This window comes from Ailuropoda melanoleuca, chromosome 6 (assembly GCF_002007445.2).
Source record: "Ailuropoda melanoleuca isolate Jingjing chromosome 6, ASM200744v2, whole genome shotgun sequence".
Classification (NCBI taxonomy): Eukaryota; Metazoa; Chordata; class Mammalia; order Carnivora; family Ursidae; genus Ailuropoda; species Ailuropoda melanoleuca.
Window position 1 is genome coordinate 65,398,542 of NC_048223.1, and position 13,995 is coordinate 65,412,536.

At 43.7% G+C, this 13,995-nt stretch overlaps 1 protein-coding gene across 18 annotated transcripts in view; it reads right to left on the reverse strand.

Annotated features, from left to right (window-relative positions):
• ANK3 (ankyrin 3) overlaps positions 1–13,995 on the reverse strand; it is a 657,955-nt gene that overhangs the window by 206,250 nt on the left and 437,710 nt on the right. For all 18 annotated transcript variants that reach the window (XM_034662548.1, XM_034662550.1, XM_034662547.1 and 15 more), the window contains 2 exons: positions 10,855–11,040; positions 8,908–9,006 (listed from right to left, as the gene is read on the reverse strand). In XM_034662548.1, the coding sequence (XP_034518439.1) occupies positions 8,908–9,006; positions 10,855–11,040 (285 nt within the window). The remainder of the gene's footprint in view (positions 1–8,907; positions 9,007–10,854; positions 11,041–13,995) is intronic.

The following is a 13,995-nucleotide window of genomic DNA, read 5'->3' on the forward strand; positions in this document are numbered from 1 at the left end:
CTAGCCCCTTCTCATCTCCTGCCTGAACTTGTCTCCTGGAGCCTCCTGCACTGACTTGGGAGATAGCCAGTAAGTGACTGTTCATGTTTCTCCAGGTCACCCTTGGCAACCTTTTGGTTCTGCCCAGTCCTAATCTCTTCCCGCTAGGTGCCCCTTCACCCTTCCTGCACATTCTTCAAACCACCGGAGGAAGAAGGGAAAGATTTTGGCACGGAAGAATGTGCAGGACTCAGGAGCTGACGAGGGCACGTCTGCGCTGCTCCAAACGCGCTATCTGATGACAGTGTGGACAGTGCTCTGAACATTCAGCAGAGGGGCACAGGGCCCCTTTGCCACCGTTGGCACTCACTGGAGGAAATGAACATTCTACAGCTGATGAATAGTTCTCTCTTAAAGTGCAAATGAATAAAGTGAGCTCTGCCAACTCCTACCTTAATAGAACTTTATTTCATGGAATTTCAAAATAGGATTTATTCGGGTCATTTAAAACTGTTCTCCGAGCCACAATTCTAGAGCAGCGGTACTGCAGGAAGCAGGGCACGTGTCCAAAGAGGAAAAGTGAAACAAAGAGAAACATGCACCTTCCAATGTCCGTGATTTAATTAGAAGAAGTCTTACTGTCTCAAACAATGTCACAGTGATCGTTTCTTAACCGCCGACCTTCTCGTGCTGATAAAAAGCAGTGCAACAGTGTAAATCTAACATTCTGGGAAGCAACATTTCCCACTCTCTCTAAAAGCCCTCCAGAGAGCTGCCATGATGCACTTGCTTGACTGACATATGTCACGCTCTACAGGGGACTGTGTCTTGGGTGACGGGTCTCCTCCCTGAGGCAAGCAGTAATACCACCTTCACCACAAGCACGGCTGGGGCCCTTGCCCATGTGCTGTGGGTCAAGCCCTGTGCTAAGCGATTAATGGGGACTGTCTCATTCAGTCACAACGACATTACGCCTGAGGTACTATTATTGGACCCATTTTATGGATGACAAAGCTGAAGGGTAACTGACTTGTCCAAGGGCACACAAAGTAAGCCTCAGCGCCAGTGTGGGGCTCCAGCAGGATGACTGGGATGTCTACTGCGATGCCATCCAATACCCGTCATGAGGGGGTTAGGGAAGGTGAAGGTGGCTGCCACCACTGTCACACAAGGTGGTCAGGCAGAGGGGAAAGGCTTGTGATTGACTGCTGCCCCTCTCATCCGGGTATTAGGAAAGCTGCAGGCCCCGTGATGAGACTTGCCCTGGACCATATCAGTGACAGATGGTGCAGCAGAAAGAGAGCCAGGGGTCCCACACAAACCTAAGGACTCCTACAACCTAGAAACGTCACCTCGTCAGAAGAAGACAACACAGACCCTATATCACACAGCAAGAGGTCAGCAAGTTCCGGTGTACTAATGATTTAAGAGAAAAATGTTCCTTTAAAAAATTTTAGGGGGGGGGCGCCTGGCTGGCTCAGTTGAAAGAGCATGCAACTCTTGATCTCGGGGTTGTAAGTTCAAGTTCCATGTGGTGTGTAGAGATTACTTAAAAATAAAATGTTTAAAAATTAGAAAAAATTATAAAGGCAGTTCTCTTTTGATGCGGCATTCAGGAAATGAAATGAAAAAGGCAGGAAGGAGACTGCATAGCATGCTGAGAGCAGCTCTCTGTAAGAGCTGTCTCTCCCACCACTCTGCCCTTGGTTGACTGGTTTTGTTCTTCCTGATGTGTTAATGTCACCATGGCAACAATATCATGGCCAATGCAGTAGCCGGTAACTCACATTCCTTTGCTAATGTTCCCACATCTCATTTTCATGAGATTTCCCACATTTTCATTCCAAACGTGGTTTTTAAAAAGTCTTGGTCTTTAATGCTGTGGAGCCTGTACTAGAAAATAAACCTAATTTGCTCTATCTTTGAAAATACATATCAATAGAAATGAATGTGTATGTGTGTGTGTCTCCGGTCTTCGTAGAGAAAGACATTTAATGTTAAAAAAGTTAATAGGACGGTTAAGGGTGGTATTTCTTTTCTTTCATTTGCTTTATTGTATTTTATTTTAAAAACAAATTGTATAGTGCAGGGAAAATATATTAAGAATATATTTCATCGGCGCCTCCACCCAAACCAAAGCAGAGTCTCTTGGGAGAGCTGCAGCCTTACAAAACCATTACGAGAGCCACACTCTTGCTGACACGAGGGGCACCTTTCCCCATGGAGGAGTAGCTGATGTCTTTCCTAGCACCATCTGGTGGTGGCCTTGATCGGGACTTGATGGTCCAGAACCTGAGGCCCTGCTTAATGAAACACCCTTAACTGAACAAAGTTTGGTAACAGCCTCGGGTGACTGGCCCTTTGTTCCAGGCTTCTTGTCTTCCAAGGTCACCTACATTGTCGAATCACAGATCTTTCTGGGGCTCAAATAAACCTGTCCCGTGGCACCTGACGTTCAATCTGTGGGTTTGGTGCATTTGCTTAAAATCCCAGTATTAGAATCCTATGGATTTCCCATCTTCCTTCATGTGCTGATGTCAGTTTGGGAAGCATTCCCTACCACCAGGCGAGGTTTCCGTTTGAAATTTGGAGACTAGGGAGAGGATCATGGCTTAAGGAAAGTGCGTTTATACAGGGGCTGGCTGCCCAGGAGCAGGGGACACGGGCGCCTGCAAGTTACTGGTTCATTGACTCTCGAATTCAGTAAATATATTTTGAGTCCTTCCCAGGGCTAAGTGCTGGACTATCCCCGCGGGATTGCAAAATGGGTACCAATACACAGGTCTGCCTTAGAGGAATTCAAAGTCTTGCAAGTGCAAGGATGTGGGAGCTGCATTTCATTCCACCCCTACTTCGGCCCGCATAGGACTGTTGAGACAGTACATGCCAAATGCTTAACAAGGAAGCCAGAACTTAGTAAATACTCAATAAACTGTAACTATTTTAATAAATCATTATTACTATAAATTTCACCGACAGAAGAAAGGGAGAAAATGAACATCTACTAAGCCTTTATTCTGCAACAGGCAGGGTCCCACATGCTTTCACATTGTTGCCCTTGGCTGAATGGGATGCAGCTGTATGTCCAAGTGCCACGTCATCAAAGGCAGATAAAGGGCTGTCATGCAGAAAAGAAAAGGGGGGGGGGAGTCCTGTCTTCTGATAGTACAACAACCGAGGAATGATTCTCTGAAATAAAATGCCTACCTCTCCTAGGAAAAATCTACATGGCAAGTATGTTGCTGAGTCCTTTGCTGGAAGATGGAAAAGCTGAATTTCACGCAGAAGGGATGATCACACGCTCAGCACATGGGGAGTGCTGGGGAAGAGGTTTACCAGGTGAGGAACATGTTCCAGATGAGAGCTCAGCAGGGAGGGTGAATGGGGCACCTGAGCTCTCAAGAGGCTTAGCTAAGCAGTGGAGTGTGCCAGACACTCAATACTATACACACGAAAGAACACACAGTGTCTACTGTGAGAGAGCGAGTCAGAGTGTGGCGAGAACACCTAGAGATGTGACGGGGTAGCAGCTTACTTCAGGGGGGTCAGAGAAAGCATCTTGGAGGGACAGGATGCAAGCAGCCTTCACACAGATTAAAAAACTGAGGTTCTCAGAAGTGAGGTAATCCTGATGTGGCAAAATCTCTGGCCGCTGGAGACCTCTCTTGAGATTTATCTCATTTCTAATACTTCGGACCTTCACATAGCATGGGTTGGGGAGAAATCACTACTTTCAAGCTTCTAGTAATTTCTATTTGTCTTTTGCAAAAACATTTCAGTTTTATTTTTGGTGGTGGCGACGGTGGTGATTTCTAGCTACATAAGGAGAAAGACAAAATATTCCTTTGGAGCAAGAAAGGGCAAGTCCATCAGGAGTAAAATTGCTCTGCATAACTATTTAAGGGATCATTTTTCTTGGAGGAAGGAGTTACATTTGGAGATAATTATGTTGATGGGAAGAAAGACCTGAGACTAATGGTGTCTCGGCTTTGTTCTAAAGAACTTTCTGTGCTGATGGAAATGTTAGGTATTCCGTGTTAATACGCAGCCACTAGCTACAGGTGGCTATTGAGCACTCGAAACATGGTTATTGAGAATGAGAAATAGAATTCTGAATTTAATTTAAATAAAGCTACTTTCCATTAGACGGTGGCTACTGAACTAAGATGGCCCAGGTGTAGAGAAAACACAGTTATCCCTGTCACTGGGCCCAGAGACTAGGTTAAGGTCTTGGAATCCAGCTGAGAGAGACATAGTAAGAGAGCTTTCCACTGGTAGGAAGCAAGATAAGACTCTGCCTCTGGGGGTTCAGGAGCGTGGTCCCCAGAGGTACCCTGGGGAATGGGTCATAGCCTATGGACTTTGGGGGCAGTGTTGTCTAGAAGCAGTCCCTCAGCTTTGCTTCTCTGATCCAAACCCCCTTCATCAGTCTCTACGTTTTTAGAAAAGTCATGTTTGGTATTATAGCCTAGACTCAGTTGTGCCTTGGGGAATTAAGAGAGAGACTATGTTGAACGGTTTAGCACTTTGGAACATAAACAAATCAGCAGAACAAGGGCAGTAGGTTACTCAAGCCTGCATCTCCAGATCTAGCCCATATTAGAAGCTCTCTTTACGTTTGCTAGACTGAATTTGACTGAGAAAGGAAATCTCCAGATAACGTTTATCCAAGGGCATGGCTTTGCTCCTGCACATACTGAATATGTTGACCTCTTATGTGAGCAGAGTTTAAGTCTGATACTTTTATTTTTCCACCAACAGGTCTAGGGTTCGCCTACCTAAAATAAAGTAACTTTTTGTATGACTTAATTGAGTTCCGAATATGGCCCGGGACCTGCCAAAATCTTGTTCAAAACATTTGTTATCTGAGAAAGGCAGTCCAATGGGCACGTGAACCAGTCAGTGATTTGTGACACACATGCCAGTTCTATCACATACAGTTAGAACACCATCAAGCTAAGTACCTGGGCCACAGTCCCTCAGCCCCTCTGGGCCAGGTGCCTTCACAGACAGGCAGGACGGGGCAGTTGGAATTGAGCCTTTTGAAATATAGTCATTAACAGTATTGTCAATTATGAAACTCACTCTTCTTAGTAGAAGAAGTGACATGATAAAAATCTATTTGAGTTATTTCACATACACAAAAAATGATCTCTATAACTATAAGACTTCCTTTGTCAAAAAACAAAAACTCTATCACCCATGCTTCCCCTTCTACCACTTATATCCAAGAACTTAAAGCCTACATTTACCCTCCAGTTGTATTTACTGGTTCATTCCAGCTGCTTGGTAACACTTGCTTTTTCTGTTTCATCCTTAGATGTCTTAATCTGTATACATTTAATCTGCAAACCTGAAATCCTTCTGGAAACACACGAGCTACAACACTCGAACACGTACATCCCTAGTTCCTCCCAGAGATGAAAACCAGAATGTACTAAATGGCAGGACTGATATAAGGATATTTTATTCAATTATCCTCCCCAAATGGGGAGCTGGATAATCATTTACAGGAGAAAAGTCAATGACACGAGTGAAGATTAAGTTGGGTGGTCCATTATAGTTGATGAGAAAAACTCTGCGCCAGCAAAGTATTAATCTATCTCAGTCAATAAAGGAACTTTGCAGGCATCCACATAATAACTTGGCCTTCAGTTCCTCCAGTGCAAAATGCTCCTTCCTGGAATGATAATCAGTAGCAGCTCTGGTGTGGCTTAGTTACACTCTCTTCCCCAAGAGAGCTCGAATGATCTGCTGAGAGCGCAGGGGTCACGCATCATTCTGACGCGGTCCATGCCATGTCAGCTGACTCACCTCACGGGACGAATAAGGCTAAGGCTGCACTGCAGCATGAAGCGGCCCCTCTGCTAACTCCCTGCAGTGGACCCATGAGGCTGACCAGGTCTTCATGGAAAATCCAAAAGGAAATATTTGGGGTATCTTCCATACGCATTACAAAATTACAATGCAAAAATCAAAACCGACATCATCACAAAAATCAAGGGAAGGTGAGTAAACAGGCAAGCGTGCTCTGAGTCGGTGGCCGGAATTGCAGCTCAGAGGCCATATTGGCCACTGGCGGGGATATGCTTTCTTACTGCATCAATTAGCTCGCCCCGCAGAGAGGCACAGAACGCAATCTGTTCTGCTGTGTACTCCCTTCAGCGACACCACGTTTCTGCCTGCCTCAGATCTGCTTGGGAAACGCATATCTACCGCATGCGGGAAATGATTCCAGAAGAGCTGTCCTTGCTCCTACTCCCCAGCTCTCTTTGCCTATAGGTAGCCATCGTCTAGGTCATGTCCTCAGCCCGCAGAGACTACGAGACTGTATCTGCCTTTCTCCAACTATTCGTCACAGCCAGCAAGCAGAAATCACAGACCCTAACACAAGGGCTGCTGTTGCTTTTTCATCTACCTCTAACCATCTAATCGATATCTCGTTCAGACCCGGGTCCTGAGGCACAGGGTTAGGGTTATGATTTACAGCTAGCTCTTAGCAAGCAGGGCTTAACGATCCTTCCTTTAGCGTTCTGACCAGGTAAAATCTGTTCCCATCTGTGTTCCGGGGCGTCTTACTCTCAGCTGCTGTTTCGGCCACACCCCTGAGGGACTTGCGACGGACGCAGAAATTGCCCAATGAAAGTGGGCAGGGACAGGCCCAGTCCCACAGTGTAGATGCTGGGTTGCTAGGTGATAGAATTGCTAGAGATTTGTAACCTAAAACGGGTTTCTTGAAGCTGTCTATGAGACTAGCTCTTCTCAGACATCCCAAAGCAAGTCATCAATCACCAACCGCAGAGGGGAGCCTAGTGTCAGGGTGTAAGCGACTGCGCAGGCCTCCTACGCAGTACAATCAAATTAAACCACAGCCTTCAGCTCCGAGTGCTGGTAGGGCTCATTAATTAGGGATGACTGGAGAAAATGCTTTTGTAAATCAGTAAATAATCTCAATTTTAACATATTTTAAACAAAAACACAATGTGATTATTTTAAACCACAGCCAAGGTTAATGGCAACGTGGGTCTGAGAGCTCCATTGATCTTTAATCGATAAATAAGCATGTGTTTGTAATTAGCACGTTCATTGTTTTAATGTAAATGGATGGTTTGGAATTGCTTGAAGGAGTCTGAAAATACTGTAATTTGTCCTCTTAAATCCCTTAAACATTGCCCCAATCTTATTTTCAGGACATTCAGGAAGTTTCTGAACAATGGCACAAAGACAAACTTCAAACACGACCCTGACATCAATTTCCCAAATGTCCTAATTAGAAGATGTGACTTAATGAGGTTTTCATTATACTGTAAATTACAGAAATAAAACCAGAAGAATGCATCTTCAAGACAAGAACTTCAGTTTTAGCACTAACGAGCGAGCCCCTGTCAAAGAGGTGCTGAACTTTGTCCTCCAAGATGTCAAATCAGGCTTCCGGTCAGCCATGTCACTGACCCCAGGGACACGCTCTGCGCAGTCAGAACACAGCTCTGCAGGGAGACGAGCTGATGGGCACTCCTGAGTCACTTAATCTCATAAAGGCTCTCAGCAAGCCGATGACAAGAAGGTAGGAAACAGCTTTTATATGAGTCCAATCTGAGTTCTTATTAATTTTTATAGAACTAGTGAGTTATTAAGAAGAGAGGGAGAAATGAACACCTACAGTCACGTAGGAGAGAAAGACGGCTGGAGTGGTCAGGAGCTTTGGGGCTGAAATCCTGCCTTTCCTAATTTGCTGGCCCTGGGATCCTGGACCAGGTGCTTCTTGTTGCTAAGCTTTGGTTTCCTCTTCTCTAAAACATGGGTAAGTAACCCTTTTCTTGATATCTGAATACATGAAATAAATATGCGTAGCCTGGCAGCTGAGGAGTGACCTCAAAGAGGGTATTACTTCTACGGCGACTGCTGAAGCTGGTACTGGTATACGGCCTCTCTCTGGTCTCATCTAATCCCACTTTCCTCCCACGAGTAAGGTTCTAGCAAAAACACCACCCCACATGCTATGTTTGAAATCCCCGTGCTGATGCTCTTCTTGCCGACGACGTGTCGGGCCCTGTGTCCAGTGCTCTGTGTACACTCCCTCTTCTAATTCCCACAGTCGCCCAGTAAGGCAGTGCTGGTATTATTTTATTAGTATTAAATTTCATAATTCACACCATTTTGTTTTATAAATGAGGAAATTGATGGACACCAGGAAAATTTAAAGCCAAAACTGGAACCCAAGGAGTCTAAATCCTGAGTCCACACTTTTGGGCTCCTCCTCTATCCTGCTTCCTCTTTCCTTTCTATTTCCGATGACGAGGTATCTCAGGATCAGGCCCGGACCCAGACTGGTGTTTGCACTCAGAACACTACTACTCTGAGTTGCTACCCAGGGGTACACGTGATACTGTAATTCCTTTCTCCAGGAACATGAACTTTACTCGGGGTATGGAATCTTGTTACTCATTATGAAAGTCTGTAGGGGACAGACGACGAAAGCAAAAGACGGTCTCTGTTTTTTGGGTTCTGAAGTTTGGGTCTCATCCAGATATTCCACCCTATTCCCATCTGCAAGGTCAAGACCCTGGTAAACCAAAGCACTACTGGTATCATCCGACTGTTAGAAAACAGTCTCAGAAATTTCTCCTTGGGGAAGGGTCTGTACTTTGCAGTCCTGATTCCTCGAATCACATCTGCTGCATATTCACGTATATATGTATCCACGCACCCCCCCCCCATGATCATGGTTTATTTTTCCTGTTAGGAAACAGGCACACCTGTTATAAAAGCAAGAACACGCAGTAGGAGAAGCTGAAAATCACAGCTTTTCCTGATGGGTAGGTAGGACCTGTAGAGGTCAGCGGTGCCAAACCCCTCCTCATGCCGGGCAAGGAGGGCTCAGAAGGGTTTCACATGCTTTCAGGGCGGGTCATAGCGCCCTGTTCTTACCCTCGCAGTGAAGTCCACAGCAGCCGCTCGGTTTAACAGCAACGTAGCTACGTTGATATTTCCATAGTGAGCAGCTATGTGGAGCGGAGTGAAACCACTCTGCAAAGAAAACAGAGCAGACATTCAGCTGATTCCTGCCGGCCCCTCGTCTGCCACGTTAATGCCATAACCCTGCCCAAATCCAAGTGAGGAAGCAAAATACGCTGAGGTCCACATTCCATTCTGTACTAGGTTTCTTTCAATTAGTGCCAATTTTTCATAGGGTTTCAAATAAACGCCAAACTCACAGGCAGAGGAACAGCCAGGAAGGAACTGAGGGTGCAGACTGAATAATTTCAGTAATCCAGTAGCAGAACTATACAGAAGCCAACGTTTCAAAACATCAAAATAGGGATGACAAGAAAAATCTATTGCTTACAGAAGGTTTGATTAGTACCACTGCTTTATTATCAATGATAGAATTGTCCATTGAAACTCTTTGTCGAAGTTCAATTTGTTTAATAGATTCAATATAGCGTAAATGCCAATTTTAATGATAAAAGCAATTTGAGGGGAGAGGACTACAATTGGTCTTGTATAATGGGTGACTGCATTTTAGACAGAATCCACAAGCTGGTCTCTTTATTAGCAAATGTCTATTCGATAAAACATTTTTTCTAGCGTAGTCATACCAAGGTCATTTTACTTCCTTAAAAAAAATGCTAAAACATGCAGCGATTCACTTAGTCCCCAAAGAGTGAAACCTTAGAGGAACTAGATGCATTTCTAAATTGTTAGCAAGCTTCTTAGCCATGCTAGCTATCTTACTGAGTCTTGTGGGAAGGGTGGGAATATTGGTACCATTCGGAGGTAACTTTCATTTTGCTGACACCACTGAGGGCAAGTGTCATGCAGAACTCTAAAGAGTCAGTCCTGGGCGAGCAGAATGACAGGGTTGTCTGCAGCTTCGGGGAGAGCTGATAAAGCGTCAAAACTCTTCGTCTCACCCAGCTCTGTTGCGACATCCTTCAGTCTCAAGGATTCCTCAGTCTTCCTTTCCAACACCAGGCTCAGCTGCAGAAAGCCCTGGTAATCAAACTACTACCTTCTCTGGCACATGCTACTTTCGGGGCGGGGGTATAAAGCAGGTATCTAGCCTACAGAGGCGATGCAAAGAAGGAGGGAAAGAAATGAGGCAGCAGCACTAGGTAATGGGAAAGTGATGATGCAGATATAGATTATATGCATATGTATATATACCTCTGTTGTTCTATTCACCACCATCTAGGTTAACACATTTGGAAGCAAAGAGGAGGAAAAAGTGAACGGTTAGTTCGCTCTCGGTGACATGGACGGCAGCAAGCTCATGGCAGCTAAGTAATGAGGATGGCAGCTACGGTGGGAGCACAAGAGGCACAGAAAGAAAGCTAGACCGAATGAAGGGCTACACGATGGCCTGTTCCAAATGCCACATTTCCTTCACAGAGACTTTCAGGTCATACATGTCAAGGCAATGGGAACGTTCGGCTGGGACTCTGGCTGCCGGCATGCTCTCCACAACTCATCCATACTCAGTGCATTGCCTCTCGTCTTAGATACCAACCAAAGGGTTATTTGTGTACATGGTTGTTAGCATTTTGCAATTTTCCACCCTGGTGTTGGAGCTGAAGTGTTAGATACGTTCGAAATAATAAGTGAAAAGGAAGGAAACCAGCAGGTGCAAATAAATTGACCTTGGACGTGGCCTCCCTGTGAGCATGCATCGGGCAGCATCCACAGTTACCTCCTAGCTTGAAATGCTAAGGGGGCTGTGCCTTCCATGGGCTGACCTGGACACGTACTGTTATTCCTCTCAGTGAGGTTCAGGGTTGGGCGTAAGCTTGCCAAAAGGGAGACCAGGCGTTCTTACAGCGCGTGGGTGCCTGACACAGGAGCGCGCGCGACTGGCTTCCCTCCTTGGCACCTCACCTTTGACTCCACGTCTGCATTGTTGTCATTCTGCAGTAGCAGGGCTGCGGCCTTCGTGTCGTCTTTTCGGGCGGCGATGTGAAGAGCCGGAAGACGCACTTTTCCTTTAGTGTCATTTTCTAGCAGGAGGGAAACTACTTGATCGTGACCTTGTTGCAAAGCTACCGCCAAGGGTGTGAAGCCATCCTGCAAATATATGGATGGGTCACGATTGGTCCGATTAACAAGAATGTGACCAAGTGACCGATTTTTGTTTAGGGCTGTTAAAACTACCATATTCAAGTAGACAGGTGTGTGAAAAGACATATATATGTCTATAAATATTTATGTTTAATATTTTATATTTACCAAAGCAAAATAATCAAAAAATCTGTAATAAGTTTATGGGGGCTTTTTCTGTTATAAAGTTATATACATTAATTTCACATTACGTGAAAACATGTAAAATTACTACAAGAAGAGGAAAAAAGATACCATAATTTCAATATCCAGAAAATAATTGCAGTGAAAACAGTATTTCAGGTTAAATCCAGGCAAATTTTTCAAAGGATCTTATTTAAATAAGCTATAAAAATGTCCTCTGGTATTTTAAAACTGGGGGAGAGGCCTGTCTGCTTCCTCACTGTGCCTTGTTGCCTAGCCCATATCTGGTGGTCAGTCTGTATGTGTTAACTAATGAACCACAGTAACTGCTGTTTTAAGGTCTTTATCAAATACTCGTGGCTTCTCTGACCACTGAAGGGAGAAGACACAGGGATCATGCAAAATAGGACTAGAATAAATTGAGATATACACTCAGGTCTGTGCATTTTGAGCCTTCCCATTGTATTGCCTTGTGACTTGACAAAGAGAAGACAGTTAAGGATTTCACTGTGGTTAAGTAATTTGTGGATGATCTGGGGCTGCTGACAGTGGAATAAACAGCATGGAGTAGAAAATCCTCAGACTGGCTCACATTTGAATTCTTTTATGCTTTTATCGTCATGCACTCAAAAGAACATTATTTATAAATTACTTTTATTAGAGAACTGGCAAGTTAGTCACTTATTTTATTTGGGTCATGATATTTTATATCAGTAAGCCTTGTGCTACAAATAGAGGGCTACTCCAGTGGAAGGGTGTTCGTACGGGAGAAAGAGAAAATCTAGTGACTTGCACACTAATGTCTTGCTGGTCTTTCCAAAAGACCACCTTCATCATTCTTTTCCTTGCTGGAAAACCAGACCATGGCTCCTACCACTTTTTTGACTGAATGCACATCAGTGTATTTATATTTAAATAATGTGCAAAATATTGGCCCCAAAGACCTAAGGGACAATATTGCCCAGATTCTTCCCATACTAATCCTTTCCTGCACTCCCCTTATTAACTGTAGTGTGCAAACTATTTCCACCCTGGTTTCTATACTCATGCCATGTGCCCCACCCTGAAATGTCCTCCTCCTCACTCTACATATACAAATTCTGTCTACTCTTCCTGCTTTGAGATCCACCTGACGTTCCATCTGCCCCTTTCAATTTTTCCAAGGAGACCCAAAAGAGGGAAAGGATGGGCATTAATGTGGCTAGAAGGACTTTCCCTGCAGCCTTAAGAACTATAAGAGCAGCCTTAAGAAGTATAAGAAAGGCTGAACACAACGAAGACATTACCAAAAGAATATCACAGGTTTACACTTAAGGGCATAAAATTTAGAACGCAATTCAATGTTATGAGAAAAGTAATCTACATAACTGTATAAATATATGACCTCATTTTCATAAAGATAAATCTGTGTGTTGTGTACATATGCCAAAAGGTCTTAATGAATAAACAAAATGTTATCTCTAGGGAAAATTAACAGTGGCTTTTTCTTCTTTTTGATTTCACTATACTTTTTCATTTACGTAATCTATTACTTTTACAAAATAAAAGAAAAATACATTTTTTAAAGGATAGAATGGTAAAAGGAAAATTGTGTATTAAGAGTGAACGTGGCATCTCACTTTTAAAACCTGGACAAAATCTAAGGTGTAAAAACGACAGCCCGCTTCTGGTTCTGAATCAAATAAATGGCCATATTTTCTGCTTATATGAACTTTTAAACCCATAGGGCCTATACATAAAGGAAACTACTTTGTACCAGAAAATAAACTGCAACAGAGACCGTCAGCACCCACAGGAATGTGCTTCCCGCAACGAGTGGATTAAAGAGACAAAGATACCAGCTCTAAGGTGTCAATAGCTAAAATTAGCAGCTGCAGATTTGGGTTCTAAACCTATTTTCAACTGTTTGGTTCTCTCTGTGCAGTTATTAAAAGAAAAATACATGGGGCACCTGGGTGGCTCAGTCAGTTAAGCCGCCAAATTGATTTCGGCTCAGGTCATGATCTCAGGATCCTGAGATCGAGCCTCGCATCAGATGCTGAGCTCAGTGGGGAATCCGCCTGAGATTCTCTCCCTCCGCCCCTCCCCCTGCTTGTGTGCTCCCTCTAAAATAAATAAATAGATCTTAAAAAAAAAAAAAAAAAGAGGAAAAATACAAGCCAAAAGGAAACATGCCAGAAGCTCCATGAGAACCTCCATGCCTTGTGGAATATCCGGCACATAACAGGTGCTTAATATTTGTTTTTACCTAATGCTTCAGAACCTTAATTAGTAAAAGAAAGAAGATATATATATAGGGAAGATAGTACACAGTTAATACAGAAAAGGTTGTAAAAACCACTATCATGCCAAAGACTTAGCAGTAAGTTGGACTTATGTTTGCTTCTAAAGGAGAGATACTTAGCGACCTGTACATCACAGTCTAAAAAGAATACTACCTTTTCCTTCACAGGCCAAGAAAGTACTGTGAAATCACATTCACTGGGGTATTTATATTATTTTGTATTTCCATCCAAACATGGGAATGGATTTTTCTTTTACCCAACAAGTAAGCACTGCTCTATGAATACCAAATGTGTGTTCTTTTCTTATTAACCAGTAGTTATTCCTTACCTGCCCTTGAGAATATTATTATAAAAACCATACATCCTCAGGATAAAAATCTTCAACAGTGTGGAAGGATGTAAAGTGAAAAGTTAACCTCCCTCCCACTGCTCAGAATAAATGACTGAGAACAATACACTGGATATTTTCTTCTATCAGTATCTATGGTCTTGC